The following is an 18,440-nucleotide window of genomic DNA, read 5'->3' as shown; positions in this document are numbered from 1 at the left end:
AAAATGTTGCTGGTGTATTTTAAGATTCTTTTTTAATGAGCCTCAGCAGTTGTCTGGGCTTGTATTCACTACAGCTTAGAAGAATGTGAGGGGATCTATTGAAACGAATAAAATTACATTAAATCTAGACAGACGAGATGTAGGAAGGATGCTTCCCTTGGTGGAGGAGTCAAGAACTGAGTGTTACAGTCTTGGGATAGGGGGTAGGCCGTTTAGGACTGAGATGATGGAACGTTTCTTCGTTCAGAAGGTGGTCAACCGGTAGAATTTTCTAGCACAGAAGGCTTTGGAGGCCAGGTCACTGAATGTATTCAAGAAGGAGATTGATTTTTTTTAGATTGTAAACGCATGAAGTGATATGGAGAGAAAAAAGGAATATGGTGTTGAGATAGGATCAGCCATGATCATATTGAATGGTGGAGTAGACCCAAAGTGCCAAATGGACTACTTCTAATCCTAGATTCTAATTTTCTTAATTGCAGGTACATTGTATGCCAACATGGATGGAAATCTTCAACGTCAAGGATCTAACAAGGGCAACTAAACATACATTTTAAACAAATAGATTCTCTACAAATGGAAGAAGTGTGATGGAGAACTTTTTTGCTAAAATGCGGGTACATGTCCATAATGTAACATTTCCCACCCAGGTAATTAAAAATAGTTCAAGAAATGGTTGAACTTCCAAATTTCTATCAATTCAGGAACTGTCCTCGGGATTGGAAAATTACCAATCCCCTCCACTATGTAAAGAGGATCAGAAAGATAAGTTAGTAAATTATAAATCTAGTAACTTACTGTCAATTGTAATGAAGTTAGTAGAACCTGTTAGTACAGACATTGTGTCAGAAAAAAAATTAGAATCTAATTTTTAAGTCATCTGTAAATTTGAAATTGTCTTGATCGTTATATATATCAAAGTGAGAAGGAATCTTAACACTGACACCTGGGAAGCTCCATTGTTAAAGTTCCTCCAGTCTAAGAAACAACTCACTACACTTTCTACCGTCATTCAATCAATCAATCTCATACCATAGTTGGCATTGTCCCTTTTATTCTTTCAGCACAAACTTCAAACTGTTTTGTGGTACTTCATCAATCCCTTGCCAATGTGCACAACATCAATTGTACTACCCTCATCAACTCCGTTACTGATCAAAAAGCTCCAGTGAATTAGTTCTATTTAGTTTATGCCACCTCCTTCCATACCATTTATTTGGGTGTTTCTTACAGCTATCTAAAAATCTTGAATTATATAGCAGTGGCTGAAGATTCAATGAAGGTTTGACTTAACAACTTTGTATTTTTTAAAGAATTTTCCTGACTGGGAACCAGACGCCAAATCTCAGGTAAAACATTTAAAGGCACTGTCTGATATTACATTTAGAATTGTAGAAGTATCACCAGTCATCTACTGCTCCTCAGTTTTCTGCTGAGAACTGCTCATACAAACTGCAATTAAAATAATACATCTTTCTTCCAAAAGGCTGCGAATAATAGAATTTTGCTAAGGCATAATTGATAAGATTTTTGTTAGTTGAGACTATTAAGAAGTATAGAAGAAAAATTGGTAAATTAAGTTTAAGGACCAAGCAGTTGTCATTCTATTAGATCACAGAACAAAACCAGAGGGCTGAAGGAACCACTCATGTTCTGTTTGAATTGAATGCTGCATTTTAAACAATACATGTAAAGGTTCTTTTTCTCTACAATATAACAAGACCTTTGATACACTATCATTCCTTGCAATGCAACAAGATCTGTACATTCATATGGCACTGTTCTAACCATAGGAACTGAGAGACATTATCTTCCCCACTTACACTCATGTATATTGATTCTAACAATAACAGATGGTACCTTTTCCAGCTGATTTAGACGCAGGTAGCATGATGCTCTGTTTCTTTGCAGTCTAGCCAGATTCTGATCCAGTTGTCCATCAGAAAAGAAACTTAAAGAATAATTGTACCATTGGAGAGCCTCTGTATAATTTTGTACCTATAAAGGGCAAAAAGAATGGTGCAAAGAATGGGATTCCCACTCACTACAAATTAGCCTGATTCTTTAAAGTCAAGTTCTAGAGTTTGCACTCAAGTTATGCTGTTAACAAATCAGAATAAAGTAAAATAACCTGTTTGGGCAAAGGGCAGGAAATATTAGTATAAAGTCATTCAAGCACAGTGCAACAGAAATATCCTAGCAAAACATGTTCTCTACAAACAACCAGATAACTGTTCAATCTTGGAAGAAGTTTAATGATCTGACTGGTTGAAACAAAGTCAGAGGACTAAGCCACACCTTCCAATAATGTACACTGGCAACCAAATTTTCAATTTGTAACCACCTTCCTCTCACTTAGCTCAAATGCAGAAATGCTTCCCAATGTTCAAAGGTAGAAGTTAGGCTGATTACAGTGTTACATGTATGTGCCACATTCTTTAAAAAGGAGCAACCATGACCATACTGAATAGTGGAGCAAACCTGACAGACCACCTCAAGCCGCACCTCCATCTCCTACCGACCAACCTCATCCCGCCCCCTTGACCTGTCCGTCCTCCCTGGACTGACCTATCCCCTTCCTAACTCCCTACCTACACTCACCTTTACTGGCTCCATCCCCGCCTCTTCGACGTGTTTGTTTCCTCTCCGCCTATCCTCTCCTCTATCCCTCTTCTATCCGCCTCCCACTCTCTCCCTATTTATTTCGGAACCCCCTTCCCCTCCCCCTTTTCTGATGAAGGGTCTAGGCCCGAAACGTCAGCCTCTCTGCTCCTATGATGCTGCTTGGCCTGCTGTGTTCATCCAGCCCTGCACCTTGTTGTCTCGGATTCTCCAGCATCTGCAGTTCCTACTATCCCAGACCAAATGGCCTACTCTATTTCTATTTAAGTCCTGTGAAGTAATAAGTGTTTGGTTGATACAGACTATCATAGTCATGCTGTTAATAACTCAGTTTAACTGAATCCTCTGAATGCACTGATATGGCATTAACTGGAAATTGTGGTACATTTATCTGTACAATCCAGGCAAGGGTAACATTTCATGAGCACCATACATTGCTGTGGCCTCTAGGCTCTTGACAAAGGTTCAAATCTCACCATGGAGGAAGGTGAAATTTGAATTCATTAAAAAATCTGTAATAAAAAGCAAATCTAATGACAATCATGTAACCATGTAACAGAGAGTGGTGGTGGAGGGTTGTTTTTTTGGACTGCAAACCTGTGACTAGCAGTATTCCACAGGGATCTGTGCAGGGTCCAATTTTGCTTGTCATTTATATAAAAGATTTGAGAATATAGAAGGCAAGGTTAGTAAGTCTTCGGATGACATCAAGATTGGTGGTATAGTGGACAGTGAAGAAGGTTATCTAAGACTACAAAGTGATCTTGATCAAATTTTTGGGTCAATGGACTGAAGAGTGGCAAATGAAGTTAAATTTGGATAAATGCAAGGTATTGTATTTTGGCAAAACTAACAAGGGCAGGAATTATACAACTAAAAGTAGGGCATTGGGTAACGTTGTAGAACAGAGAGACCTAGGGGTTCATGTACATAATTTTTTGAAGTTTGCATCACATGTACGCAGAGTGGTTAAGAAGGTACTTAGCACACTTGCCTTCGTTGCTCAGACTTTTGAGTGCAGGAGTTGGGATGTTATGTTGAGGTGGTACAGGATGTTAGTTAGGCCTCTTCTGGAGTACTATGTCCAGTTCTGGTCACGCTGTTACAGAAAGGATATTATTAAGCTGGAGAGGGTTCAGAAGAGATTTAGCAGGATGTTGCCGGGAAAGGAGGGTTTGAGTTATAAGGGGAAGCTGGATAGACTGGAACATCTTTCACTGGAGGGTAGGAGGTTGAAGGGTGACCTTATAGAGATTTATAAAATCATGAGGGGTATGGATAAAGGTGAATGGCAGATGTCTTTTCCTGCGGGTGGAGAATTTCAAGATTAGAGGCCATATTTTTAAAGTGAGTGGGGGAAGACTTAAAAAAGATATGAGGCAATTTTTTTTTGCACAGAGTGGTTCATGTGTGGAATGAACTTCCACAGGAAGTAGTGGATGTGGGTACAGTTACAACATTTAAAAGACATTTAAGTAAGTATATGAATAAGAAATGTTTGGAGGGCTATGGGCCAACAGCAGGCAGGTGGGACTAATTTAGTTTGGGATTATGGTCAGCATAAACCAGTTGGACCAAAGGATGTGTTTCTACGCTGTATGACTCTATAACAGTTGTTTGTCATAAAACCCATCTGACTGAATAATGTCTTTTCTGCAAATGAAGTCCTGTCCTTACTTGATCTGATATATGTGACTCCAGAGGTGGATATTAAATGCTGGCCTAGCAGAGACACCTAAATCCATGAAATAAATTCAAAAACATCACAGAGTTTTGATGATCGGGTGACCAAAAAAAATGTAAGATAACATAAGAAAAGCATTGAAGAAATAATCAGTAGTGAAATTTCTTCTGAAAACAATTGTAGGATAAGAACTTTCAAAACATAACACTCAACCTATGTAACACATGAGGTAGATCAATTGATCATGCATTTTGAAGGGTTATCATTTTAATCCAGGGTTTACACCAGGGAAATTCAGTTTTGGAAAAAGGGATCCTGTTTAAAACACAGCACAGACTTTGATACCAAGAACAGAAGTGTGAGCTTTTAAAATACTTAAGTACTGCCAATCCCACCTAGTCTTTTTCAGGGTAGCAGGGTGACGGCTGGAGGTCTGCAAGATCAGTGTTAGGACCATAACTGTTCACAAGATATATTAATGATCTGAATAAAGGAACTGAAGGCATTGTTGCTAAGCTTGCAGATGACACAAATATAGGTGGAGGCAAAGGTAATGTTGTGGAGGCAGGAAGGCTGCAGAAAGATTTGAACTGGCTGTGAGATTGGGCAAAGAAGCAGCAGACTGAATACAATGTTGGAAAGTGGGGTTATGCCCTTTAGTAGGAAGAATAGAGCATAGACTATTTTCTCAATGGCGAAAGACTTTGGAAATCTGAAGCACAAAGGGACTTAACAGGCCTTGCTCAGGATTCTCTTGAGGTTGGCATGCAGGTTCAGTTGGCAGTTAGGAATGCAAATGCAACATTAGCACTCATTTCAAGAGGGTTAGAATACAAAAGCAGGGATGTACTGCTGACGCTGCATAAGGCTGTAGTCAGATCATGTTTAGAATTATGTAAGCAGTTTTGGGGCCCTGTATCTAAGGAATGATGTGCTCGTATGAAAGGGATCCAGAGGAGGTTTACAAAAATGATCCTGAGCATGAAGGGAATATCATATGAAGTGCAGCACAGGACTCTGGGTCTATAATCAATGCAGTTTAGAAGAATGAGGGATTTCTCAATGAAACTTACAGAATACTGAGAAGCCTGGAAAGAGTGGACATGGAGATGTTTCTACAAGTAGTTGTTACTAGAAGTTGAGGACACAGTCTCACAGCGAAGAGATGACCCTTTAGAACTGAGATGAGGAGGAATTTCTTCAGCCAGAGGATGAGGAATCTGTGGAACTCATTGCCACAGAAGGCTGTGGAGGCCAAATCATTGAGTGCATTTAAGACAGAGATAGACAGTGTCTTCATTAGTAAGGGGATCAAAGTTACAGGAAGAAGGAAGGAGAATGGGGTTGAGAAACATATCAGTCAAAATATGAAATCTGTATCCATTACATTATTCATCATCCTTCAGTGATTCATAAAGGTAAGCACAGACTTCGATTACAAATAAGTGAGTTCAGTTGTGCTCAGCAAGGGTGAACAACCATCACACAATCAGAAACACTTTACACTTTACCAGCACTTTTTAAAGAGTTTTATACTAGCCTCTTTTCCAGAAGTTTTGTTGGGCACAAATATGCATGTGGCAAGGGGCTATAACACAATAGGTACAATTCAATGATTCATGTTCATTTTGTAAAGTCCCATGTTAGAAGTGCAACAATGTAGAACCTATGGCTATCAACTTCATACCTGACAACAGGTGAAATCAATTTTTTTTGAACTATTCCAAAACTGATCTACAAACACGTAGGTAAAATATATGAAGCTTCAGGTTTTGCTCACAACAACAAGATAGGCCAAGAAGGAAGATCAAAATATTAGAGGCCAAACACAAAACTGTCTGAAAATTTTAATGTCAAGAAATTATGTAATTATAACTTTTTTTTATATCTGTTGTAGGTTTATGTAAGAACTCTGTGTAAAGCATGTAAGAACGGAGTATAAAGAGGCTACTGTAAGAACTGTCCTTTGGATTCCATCGCCACCTCGAACTGTGCTACCACGGATGCTGAATAAAAGAGGCTATTTTCACCACTCGCCGTTTTCAGTCGTTATTAGGACACGATCCCACAGACTACAAAAGTAGTCACAAACTATTTCCCAACTTAACTCACCAACAAGTTTTTACAGCAACTTGGAATAGGCTACAAAAACTGCTTTTGCCAGTGATGCCCATATCCCATGGGCAATTACATATATTAAAAAACCTTGAAATTAAATATGAACCTAAATGCCAATAAACAAAAAAGCAGCACAGTAACTTTCAGTGTAAGGGTATTAAAATATAATTTTGTATATGCAAGTGGGTTCCAGCCAAGCTATCCATAGACCCTATTGGTAGAGGTCAGATGAAACTTCTCTCCTGCTTCTACCACCAACACCCTCCATATATTTCAAATAGCCAATTGGGCCCTACCTCATACATATGCCCTTCTTCCAAATAGCCTTTTCCCACTCACAACAGCCTTTTGCCCCAGTCCCATCTTTTCAACTCATTTGTTCAGCAATCAATCATTCTTCCTAAAACCCTCTGCCCTTCTCATCAAACAGTCACTCTCTCTAACTCCCCTGTTCCAACACATGCACTTCACTCAGCCCCATCTTTCCCAAAAAGACATCCTACCGACTCACTTAGCAGACTACATTGCATCCCTACCAACCCCTGACTAGACTCAGGTTCTAATGCCCCCATCCCTCTCCCACCACAGATCCAGCCAAGCACCATGGAGGATCAAGATCCACTGTTCTCCCTTCCAAAGCCTACCAAACCCTGTGCCACCAGCAAGCAGACAGGAGCTAAGTGTGTGCATCTATTAACATAAGTGAGGCAGCTAATGTTTTCTGTTTTTATTCATTCACAGCATGTTGGTGTTGCTTGGCAGGCCAATATTTAGTGCCCATTTCTAATGAATCAAACACATTGCTTTGGGTGTGGACTTCTGTGTAGATCAAATCAGGTAAGCATGGCACATTACTGAAACATACAAAATACTGCAGATGCTAGAAATTTGAAATAATAAAAGAAATGTTGGAGAAACTCAAAAGAACTGGCAGCATCTATGGAGACAGAAACAGAATTAAAGTTGAGTCCAAACAGTCTTCTTCCGACTCAGGTGGGCAGGAAAATTATTCTTTTACGCTGTTGACAAAAGGGAGTGAACAGATGGTGAAGGGCCACATACCAAAATAATCGGGACAAATGGTTGTAAAGGTGGTTGAGATGTACAATAGGTGTGAATGCTTGGTTTGAATCAGAGAAAATAGGTCTGCCCTGCTGACAACAAAGGCAGAGGGGCAAAAACAAGATGCGCATATGAGGGGGAGAAGGGGGACAGTGTTGAATTCAATGTTGAGTCCTGAAGTTTTTTAAGTGCCTAAGTAGAAAATGAGGCGTTGTTCCTCCAGCTGCTACAGCAGCCCCCGGTCAATAATGTTGGCGTAGCAGCAAGATGCTTTATTGAAATGACTAGCAACCGGAAGGTAGGGTGCTCAGCAAAACAGTCATCACATCTGTGTTTGGTCTCATGAATGCAAAGGAGAGTGCATTTTGAGCAGTGAATACTGTAGAACCCTTGATGATTTTTCACTATTTTTATTCTTTTATCAATTTTAGTTTGGAGATGTGAACTAAGAACAGTGAACTGAAGGTGGCATTTAGACTGTGAGTAGAAAGTTCTGTGAAAGGAACAGACTAAACAAGCTTTGTTTGTTTATGAGGCAAGGCCTGGGAGTTAATTGCAGGTTCTACGTACTTTTCCACACCAACAAATAACAGATTGCAAATGCATAGCCATAAACCTAGGAACAGTTCTTGCAAGTCTGGGACAGACCCTACACTCAAGCAGACAGCAAATGTCGAATGGTAATTGGTACCTCATGGGGATACAGTCTGTCAGGGAGAGGCCAAACTTTGAACTGAATTTTGTACTCTGTTTCTGTGAGAGAGATTAGCTCTTGACGCTACAGCATGAAGGTTTGAAAGCTCCATGACTAGCCTCCCATTAACAGATACTGCAAGTTCAGAGATTAGAAAATAAATTGTGAATATCACTGACTTCTTCTAACTACACTGAAAAGGTGGTTGTGTTCAACATCTTCAGCAAATCAACCAAGAAACAAGCATCTATGCCTGTGGAACAATGCACTGTGAAAACCACTTAAGTGATCTGGCAAATTCTGTTATTTTCTTTTATTATCTCCATACAATCCCTACAGTGTGAAGCAGGCCATTTGGCCCATTGAGTCCACACTGACCCTTTGAACAGCAACCCACCTACAGCCACCCCACTACCCCTGCATTTCCTATGGCTAATCCTCCTAACCTACAACCCTGGACATTACAGGTGATTTATTGTGGCCAATCCACCTAATCTGCACATCTTTGGACTGTGGGAGGAAACCAGAATACCTGGAGGAAATCCATGCAGTCACAGGGAGAATTTGCAAACTCCACACAGACAGTCGCCCAAAGCTGGAATCAAATCCGCGTCCCTGGCACTGCAAGGCAGCAGTGCTAACTACTGAGCCACCCTGCCGCCCGATCTATTAATTATGTTTGCTTTTTTGGCTGTCATTTGTGTGACAGGGATGTGTGGGTTAGGTGCATTAGCCATGGGAAATACAGGGTTACAGGGACAGGGTAGGGGGATGGGTCTGGGTGGGCTGCTCTTTGGAGGATCGGTGTGGGCTCGTTGGGACAAATGGCCTGTTTCCACACTGTAGGAATTCTATAGAATTACTGAGGGTGGAAAGGAAGGCGCTAAGGGAAAGGTGAGGGAGTGATAAGAATGACAGAAGGGAAGACCGTGGCATTATGGGGGGAATGGTCTCTGCAGAATGCTGACAAGGAAAGTAACAATACATATGGTGGTCACATCATATTGGAAGCGGCAGTTATGGTGGATGATTATTCTTTGAATGTGGAGACTGGTGGGACAGAAAGTGAGGACAAAGGAAATCCTGTCATTATTCGTGGAAGGGTGAAGGTAGAAATGTGTGAAATGAGTCGGGCACAGCTGAGGGAGAATCCTCAGCTGAAGTAAAAGGGGAGCATGACAGAGACAAGCCTATGAAAGGTGACATCATCAGAACAAATGTGACAGAAAAGCTAGGAGAATGGAATGAAGTCCTTGCAAGAAGCAAGATGTGAAAGTAGTTAAGGTAACTGTGGGATTTAATTAGCATGTCGTGGAAATTGGTGATAGAAATAGTGAAGTCAAGGAAGGAAAAAGAATCAGAGATGGATCATGTGCAGGTGAGAGAGGATGGAAATTGGAAGTAAAACTGATTAATTTTTCAATTCTGGATAAGAGTAGGAAGCAGCATCAACTTTATTTGTACCACAGAAACAGTTGTGGTAGATCCTGAGGATTACAGCAAGCAATTTTCCACAGACCCCAAAATGAGACATGCTAACTGCAGTTTTGGAGACACGTTAAAAATCTGTCCAGCAGTGACAGAGCCCCTATCCCAATAAGTTGGCATGGAGGGAAAAGCAAAAGAACTCAACAGCATGACATGGTTGATAGTTAGTGCGGAAAAGTTATAGACTATTGAAAGCAAAGTCAAACTTGGGTAGCTTTCAACTGATGCTATATTTACCTCACAAACTCCAGCTACAGCTCTGCCAGACCATTTACATCCCCCTAGACACAGAACCCCAAACACATTCCCACTATCCCTTCCTTGATCGGACACCTTCTGTCTGCCACTAGACCCGACCCCCACTCCATCCCTTCCAAGCGGCCAAATCCAATACACCCGCATCCTGAGCCCATTCCCACTACACTGCCAGACCCACTTACTCCCATTCACTCCATCCTACATTAAATATTGCATCACTTACCTGACACCTTTACTACTTTTCACCCTTCCTCGATCCCACCTGGCATCCAACCACCTGGCAACCTACTCCCTAGTATCTAACTTCCTACCTACAGTCCACCTTACCCCCATATATGACTGGCATTATGTACCTAATATATTTAGTTTATATACACATACCACATATACAGCAGCTATCAAAGAGACTGTCTAGAACTTGCAATGTCAGAATCGAGGGCTGCAGCTGTGAAAAGCAGGCATGGCCCGACAGGGCTGCACTATGAAAGAGCTGTCAGACCGGAAGTGTAATTCCACATTTTTGAAGGAGTCCTAATTGGAATCTCTTCTCAGAAATGCAGAACTCCCATTTTTTGTAAAAAGGACGAGCAGAGTCTGTATGAGATTGACCCTCCTTTGAAAATCTGATTCATGATCACCATTAGGCCCCCATTTTATTCCAGATTTCATTTTGAATTCAAATTTCACCATTTGTCATAACAGTATTCAAACCATACCCCAGGACATTAGCCTGGGGTTGTGCTAGTCCAGCAACATACTAAGCCACCATCTCTTTGATACAAGGTTGAATGGGCAGCATCACCGGGTCCTGTTCGTGGCCTTGTTACCGATGGTCAGATTTCTGGATTTAGATTCTCTCTTTCCAGTATGGCCACTTTAGAGGTGGCAGCAGTCAAAGGTTATATATAGGGGTAAGGTGGGCTGTAGGTCGGAAGTTAGGCTCCAGGGAGTAGATTGCCAAGTGGTTGGATACCAAGTGGGAACAAGGTTGGGTGAATTATACAAAAATCAGAATTCTGGCAAATTATAAAAATCTCCTCATATGCTCAGTTAAGTTGCTTCTGTGGCTAATTTAGCTAAATTCAGCATAAAAGAGTAAAGAATTTTACATTGTATTACTTTACACTAGATTAAAAACATCATATCTCACCAACATCTGACTCATTTGGGTGCAAGGGTGTTAATTAGAAGATTTTATAAAATTTGAGTATCATTTTTACTTTAGTTTTCTAAGAAACTAGCACACAATGCTATGCCACGATATAACTAGGAAATCATTCATATTTTTTAATAGTAATCTTCAATCTTTTAAAAACAGGATGTTCACAGGTCATGGAATGACATTGGATTTGAATTTTGTTTATATGTTAAAACAATTTTCAGTGGAATGAAATCGACTGCACCTAGTTACCATTCTAATATAGTGAAGGATATATTTAACAGCAAGCATTAAAAATTAGATTTTAAACTTGTCAAATCATGCTGATTCATTGCATTGCAGATTTTGCATTCTTCTGATATGCAAACAGGTCTAGACAAAAATGCAAGCTTTTAAAAATCAAATGAGTACAATTTACAGCGTTTGAAGTGAAAATTCTACTCTCTGTACTACAAGAGCTGAATGAAGAGAGCACGATATAGAGTATCAAATTAAAGTTTTAAGGAGGACAAGTTAAATTGATTTCAACAGTAAACTCCGTTTTCAGTAGCAAATAATCCCACTTGAGGAAAGATAGCAGCAAAGGGGAAATAACTTCCAGATAAAGGTGACTTAAGTGCATAATGCATGACAGAGCTTTGAGTTTTGCAAAATTTTATTAGCTATGTCTCACCTCAAAATTCTTGGTTGCTCTTTCCCAGAGAACAATGTGGAATTGAGTCAGAATATCTGAAGCAAGTCGTTTCCCTGTGTAATGACCTAAAGATAGCAATCAGAAGAAACTGACCACACAGAAAATAAATGCAGGTAACAACTGTGGAACAAAAACTTTGAAAGATATTACATTAATATTCAATATGAATGATACATATACCCCTCAGCCCTCATACTGTTTGTCATAAAGGTAATTCTCATGAACTTAATCCCCAGCAAATCAGCCAATGACCCACCACTTTTGCAGTACTTTTAGATCGTCAACTTTAGTTGGGGTAATATCAACTGAAGTTTCAAAAGATCTTAAAATCAGGCTGAGCACAAGGAAGTGTAGAAAAGAATGAGAAATAAAGAGTGGCATTTCAATTATTGTTTCATTCCAGGGGCTGACAAGGTTCGCCACAGGGGAAAAAAGAATAATTCCAAACCAACCAATCATTTAATGAGTAAGTAATAGAAAAATGTGCAGTCAAACGCACAGAGCAGAAGAGGTAACCAATAAGAAACCTTTTTGGTTAAGAAGCACAACTAAAGAGAGAAAATGATGATGTTCCAATTCCTGATCACCAGGGAAGAGGGTGGAGACCAGCTTGAGCTAAGGAGCTTGGGCACATCAGGCTTACTCGCTCACCAACACCACTCCCCAGTCACTCACTCACCAACCAGTCATACACTCAGTCACTCACCTACCAGTTTCCATACACTTATTCAATTGTCCACTCATCGTCCAATCACTCACTAAGCCAGCCACCAGTTACTTGATCACGCATCCATCCAGCCCTCCAATAACTCATCTACTTCTCCTGCTATTCACTCACTGACCAACACAACTAATTCCCCAGTTACTCATTCACTCGCTTACTCACTCACCCACTCACACACACATGCCTTCAACTACTCAGTCACTCAACCTAACTTCCTGATCACTCATCCATCCAACCGTGGCTGTACTCACTCACCTACCCAAGTCTTGAGTCACTTACTCACTCAGCTAAGTGACAACCAGTCCAAACAATCACTCAACTACCTCTCAGTCACTCATTCAGCCATCTGCCCACTCAATCAGTATGCACCTTAATTCACTCAAGCAGTCAGGACAAAGAAGTTTGCTGATTAATACTGCAAGGAGCAATTCAAATATCTACAAATGATAGCACATCCTGGAATCCCCAATTAGTCAAGTAGAACATTCTGACTGAATGGCCAGTCAGGAGCACTGAAAGGCTAACCAATCAGGGTAGTGAAAAGATGGTTCAGTGCCAACAGCATGGTGAAGAAAACAGATCTCTGGGAAAGAAAAATGCATTGATGGCCTGCCTGGTACTTCCCCAACTTCCCAATGGCCTGTCTCTTACTCCACTAACCCTCCTACACCATGGGCCAATGTTCACTCCACTCTGTTTTCCTCCCCATCTATCCCTTGATCATCCAACTCTCACACCTCTTCTCCTCAAATCAGAGTCACCTTGAAAACATGTCTTATGGACTCACTGCTGTAGATCTAGGCATTAATTAATTAAACCAATTACATTGGCAAGCAGCACAATCTCAAACAGAATACTTCCCTCATTTAATGACAGTAAACCTATTAGCAACACAACTGGGAGAAAATCAGCCTTTGAATGCAAGAGCAGCTTCTTGCAAAATCATCTAGTCACATTTAACTGCACTACGAACAATTGCCTTGCAAGCCACTTGGATGCCTTGGCAGGCTGTATTGTGGTTTGTGCACCACTTGGTCCACAAGCAAGATCTAGAAGAACAATGCAATCAAGCAAATGGGAGCACCATCATCTGTAATTTCCTCTCTAAACATTTACCATCGTGTCTTTGAAATGAATCACTATTCTTTCACTGAAACTCCTTCCCTAACAGGTGCACCAACAGCAATTTAAGTAGCTGGCTCATCATCACATTTGAGGGGCAATTATGGATGTATAACAGAAACAGCTCTTGCCAGTGATGTCCACTTCCCATTAAATATTTTGAAAATATACTTCCTCACAGAGAGATTAATCAATATATCAAACAAATTGAAGATAGGAGTAGAACCAAAATCTCTGGAAATTTTGACAAATCTAAATGTGTGATGGGGGATAAGGACTTAGATGAGATCTTTTTGTCATTTTTTATTGCACTTGAATGGATGAGCCAAATGATCTATCTGGAATCTTGAAAATCTTCCTAACCTAATTTTGTACTGTTCCCATTCTTTTAATTTTTGGGACTTCCTGCACTAAATGGAAGGAATTTAATGTTACGGGTGGTGGACTGGAGTGGATGGCATTGTTGCTCAGAAGTGGAGTCTGATGGACGGTGCACAAGAACTGATGTCATTTTAAACAGTGGTCAAACATCTCTGGAAAGCTTCCTGCGATTGCACAGGGGTAATTTTTTCACACGGAGGGTGATGCATGTATGGGACAAGCCTAATCTAACTTAATCTAGTCCCATTTGCAAGCATTTGGCCCATATCGCTCTAAACCCTTCCTTTTCATGCATTCTTCCAGATGCCTTTTAAATTTTGTAATTGCAACAGCCTCCACCTCTTCCTCTGGCGGTTCATTCCATACACGCACCACTCGCCACGTGAAAAAAAAGTGCCGCTCAGGTCTCTTTTAAATCTTTCTCCTCGTGCCTTAACCATATGCCCTCTAGTTTTGGACTCCTCTACCTTGGCTATTCACTCTATCCATACCCCTCATGATTTTATAAACCTCTATAAGCTCTCAGCCTCTGACACTCCAGGGAAAATAGCCCCAACCTATTCACCCTCTCTCTATACTCAAACCTTCAAACCCTGGCAACATCCTTGTAAATCTTTTCTGCACTCTTTCAAGTTTAACAACATCCTTTCTATAGCAGGGAGACCAGAATTGAACACTGTATTCCAAAAGTGGCCTAACCAATGTCCTGTATAGCTGCAACAGGACATCCCGACTCCTATTCTCAAATGCCTTCTTCACTCCCCTGTCTACCTGCTACTCCACTTTCAAGATACTATGAACCTGCACCCTTAGATCTCTTCATTCAGCAATACTCCCGAGGACCCTACCACAAGGTGTTTAAGTCCTGTCCTGATTACTCCAAACTGCAACACCTCACATTTATTCATATTAAGCTCCATCTGCCACTCCTTGGCCCATCAGCCCGTCTGATCAAGGTTCCATTATACTCTGAGGTCACCATCTTCAGTGTCCACTACACCACCAGTTTTGGTGTCATCTGCAAACTTACTAACTATTCCTCCTATATTCACATTAAATCATTTATAGAATTGACAAAAAGCAGTGGAAACCCAGCACCGATCCTTGTGGCACACTGCTGGTCAAAGTCCAATCCGGAAAACAGCCCTCCACCACAATCCTCTGTCTCAAACTTTCAAGCCAATTTTCTATCGCAATGGCTAGTTCTCCCTGCATTCCATGTGATCTAAACTTGCAAAACAGCCTACCACCGAACCTTATCGAACGCCTTGCTGAAGTCCATATAGTCAATGTCCACGCTCTGCCTTCATCAATCCTCTTCATTACTTCTTCAAAAAGTCTCAATTAAGTCAGTGAGACATGGTTTCCCATGTAGAAAATCAAGTTGCTTAACCCGAATCAGGTCTTGCCTTTCAAAATACATGTAAATCCTGCCCCTCAGAATCCCCTTCAACAACTTACCTACCACTGACGTCAGACTCACCAATCCATAGTTCCCTGCCTTTTCATTACCATCATTTCAAAATAGTAGCACATTAGCCATCCTCCAGGCTTCCAGCACCTCACCCGTGACTATTGATGATGCAAATATTTCAACAAGGGGCCCAGCAATCACTGCCCAACATTCCCACGAAGTTCTAGGATACACCTGATCAAGTCCTGGGGATTTACCCACCTTTATGCATTTTAAGACATCCAAAATCACCTCTGCTGTAACATGGACACTTGTGAAGATATCATTATTTATTTCTGCAAGTTCTCTAGCTTCCATATCCTTCTCCACAGTAAATACTGACATGAAATATTCATTTAGTATCTTACCCATCTCCTGCGGTTCCACACATAGGCGGCTCTGTTGATCTTTAAGGGGCCCTATCTCTCCCTAGTTACTATTTTGCCCTTAATATATTTGTAGAATCTCTTTGGATTCTCCCTCACCCCAAAGTTATCTCATGTTCCCTTTTGGCCCTCCAGTACACAGCTACTGCCCTTGTACTCCTGAGGGATTCACTTGATCCCAGCTGTCTTTACCTGTCATATGTCTCCTTCTTTTTCTTGATCAGAACCTCAGTTTCCCTCATCATCCAGCATTTCTCACACCTACTAGCCTTGCTCTTCACACTAACAGGAACATACTGCCTCTGGACTCTCATTATCTCATTTTTGAAGGTGGTGGAAGCAGATACAATTACCACATTTAAAAGGCATCTTAATGATTATATGAATAGGAAGGGTTTAGACGGATATGGAACAAATGCTGACAAATGGGATTGAAGAGTCTGTTTCCATGCTATATGACTCTATGACTAATGAAATATTGGAAATTTCGGAGCTTGACGCTTTACTGAATAAAATATAACCTTGTCACCGAAGTCTCCTGGAAAATAAGGGGATAATAAATCAACACTGGACTGGAATTTGCCTGGTTTTGTGATATTACATTATAAAATCCTATAAATGGGACCAATTTTGTCAGTCTGAACATTAGCCCAAGTGTTCTTGATGGTAACCAGGCATCTGAGCAATGAATAACAAAACCAAGTATCACCATAAAATAATTTCCTAATCCACTTCACCATCCCCTACCTGCTATAATGTCTTCAATCTTCTGCTTGGCAAGTACATCCTTTCCTCTTTGTAGCAGCTGCATAAGGTGCATCAACAAAATCTTCCCAATATCATGACTGGTTTCAAACTGCTTGGACAAAGTTGTCAAAAATTCAAAGGATAGTCCATCCCTGTTGAAACGCCATGACGTTAATGTTTTCAGCAATATGTACTCTTTATTGTTATCACAATCCAATACACAATATTATGTAAGTATTAGACTTTTCCTAATTGACCTGTTCAGAGATGTTACGATACAACTCTGGGGCAAGTGAGACTTGAACCCAGGTCTCCTGGCTCAGATGTAAGGACCCTAACATGACAACACAAGAGCCCACTTACTCTCATTTACAGATCTTTTCACACGCCAGTCCAAACTGTTTCCCATTTATAGATATTTTCTAACCAACCTGTTCAGAGATGTTATTACACGCCTCTGGAGCAGGTGGGGCTTACACTACCACTGCACTACAAAAGGACCACTCTGCTTTCCCATTGTATCTACAGTTGATTGATTGATTAATTAATTAATTAATTGCATTCGCATGCCTAATTCCTTCCTAGATTAACAACTTGAGTGTTAATGTTTCTAATCATTTATCTGTATTCAATTCCCTACTGAGTCTCTTCCACTATCCATGATGGGTCAGGTATTGCGATGGTTTGGCAAGTCAACCTGAATATGTTCTCTGTTTCACTGGTGATGGCACAGTATTTTGCCACCCCACAGTGGGACATTTGAATCCATTAACAGTGTAGTCTGGTTGGAATCCTGGTTATAAGCCAAGGTCTTAGAGGTTTTTCTAGCGTGGGAACTAGTGCTAATCTGTTTATCTTGAAAACATCATAGTCTATTTCTACATGGTAGGATCAACAGCAAATGGTGCAACCCAAAATCTGGCCTTTATGATTCAGAGCATGGATCCATACTGACTTTTCTGCCAGGAGTTCCAGGCAATCCTATGTTTTGCGATGAACATTGTAGATTGTGGACTGGTACACACAATAACAGTCTTCCTCTTCTTCTCCTCCCCCTGTCTTGAGGCACACTTGAAGGCTATGTGGGAGAGGCTGAAATGGAGTGCATTGTTTATGTTCCAACAGATGTTCTGATGAAGCTAGGTCATTATGTAGTGCGGCAAAGAGATAGCTAAGTAAGGCTACGTTAACATTATTCTTTCTCAACAAAGACGTCATAACTCAGACATCTTTCTTGTCCTCCCTCATCAGCCACTGGGTATCTGGATGCATTAGTGATGTGAGTAAAGCCATAGATCTTTGCAAAGCACTTAAAGCAGTTGTTCATGAACTGTAGTCAATTATCCAAAATGGATTAGAATGAGTTTTCGCGAAAGATCACTGTGATTTATAACCACAGCTGAGGTTGACTATGCAAATGTTCGACCTTCATCCATGATGGGTAATAATCAACTGCAATCAGAAATCTCTTCATCCCTGATTGCAAAAAGACCAATTCACAGTCTGGATTGGAATGAAAACACTATCAGCATTTATATATGGTCTTGAATATGATTGCAACAGGTAATGAAATAAAAAGCCTTTCTTCTAAGGCTTTAGAGGTCTACGGCCATCAAACCAGACTTCAGGCTCTGGACTGACATTCAGCGCCATACAAATGCTCATGGTGTAAGTGCAAGACCCTTGGCGAAATTTCTCTTTCATTGTAGATCAACAAAACAGTCACAGTGCTAAGGTATGGACTTTGTTCCAAGTACTGTTTGAAAATACAACCATCAAGACCATAGAGATAGTAAGAACTGCCGATGCTGGAGAATCTGAGATAACAAGGTGTAGAGCTGGATGAAC

At 40.7% G+C, this 18,440-nt stretch overlaps 2 protein-coding genes across 3 annotated transcripts in view; one reads left to right on the top strand and one right to left on the bottom strand.

Moving 5' to 3' along the window:
• Positions 1–16,678, bottom strand: part of LOC125484877 (testis-expressed protein 11-like) — a 29,493-nt gene extending 12,815 nt beyond the window's left edge. For both annotated transcript variants that reach the window (XR_007263680.1, XM_048605404.1), the window contains exons 1-3: positions 16,593–16,678; positions 11,759–11,844; positions 1,861–1,998 (exon numbers count right to left, since the gene is read on the bottom strand). Coding sequence is in view for 1 of the 2 variants with exons in the window: in XM_048605404.1 (XP_048461361.1) it covers positions 1,861–1,998; positions 11,759–11,844; positions 16,593–16,665 (297 nt within the window). In the remaining variant the exon portion in view is untranslated. The remainder of the gene's footprint in view (positions 1–1,860; positions 1,999–11,758; positions 11,845–16,592) is intronic.
• Positions 1–18,440, top strand: part of tex11 (testis expressed 11) — a 154,257-nt gene that overhangs the window by 86,897 nt on the left and 48,920 nt on the right. The gene's annotated exons all lie outside the window — the stretch shown is intronic.

Source organism: Rhincodon typus, chromosome 14, assembly GCF_021869965.1.
Source record: "Rhincodon typus isolate 14 chromosome 14, sRhiTyp1.1, whole genome shotgun sequence".
Classification (NCBI taxonomy): domain Eukaryota; kingdom Metazoa; phylum Chordata; class Chondrichthyes; order Orectolobiformes; family Rhincodontidae; genus Rhincodon; species Rhincodon typus.
The sequence above is the reverse complement of the archived record's forward strand: the minus strand, read 5'-3'. Positions and strand labels throughout refer to the sequence as shown.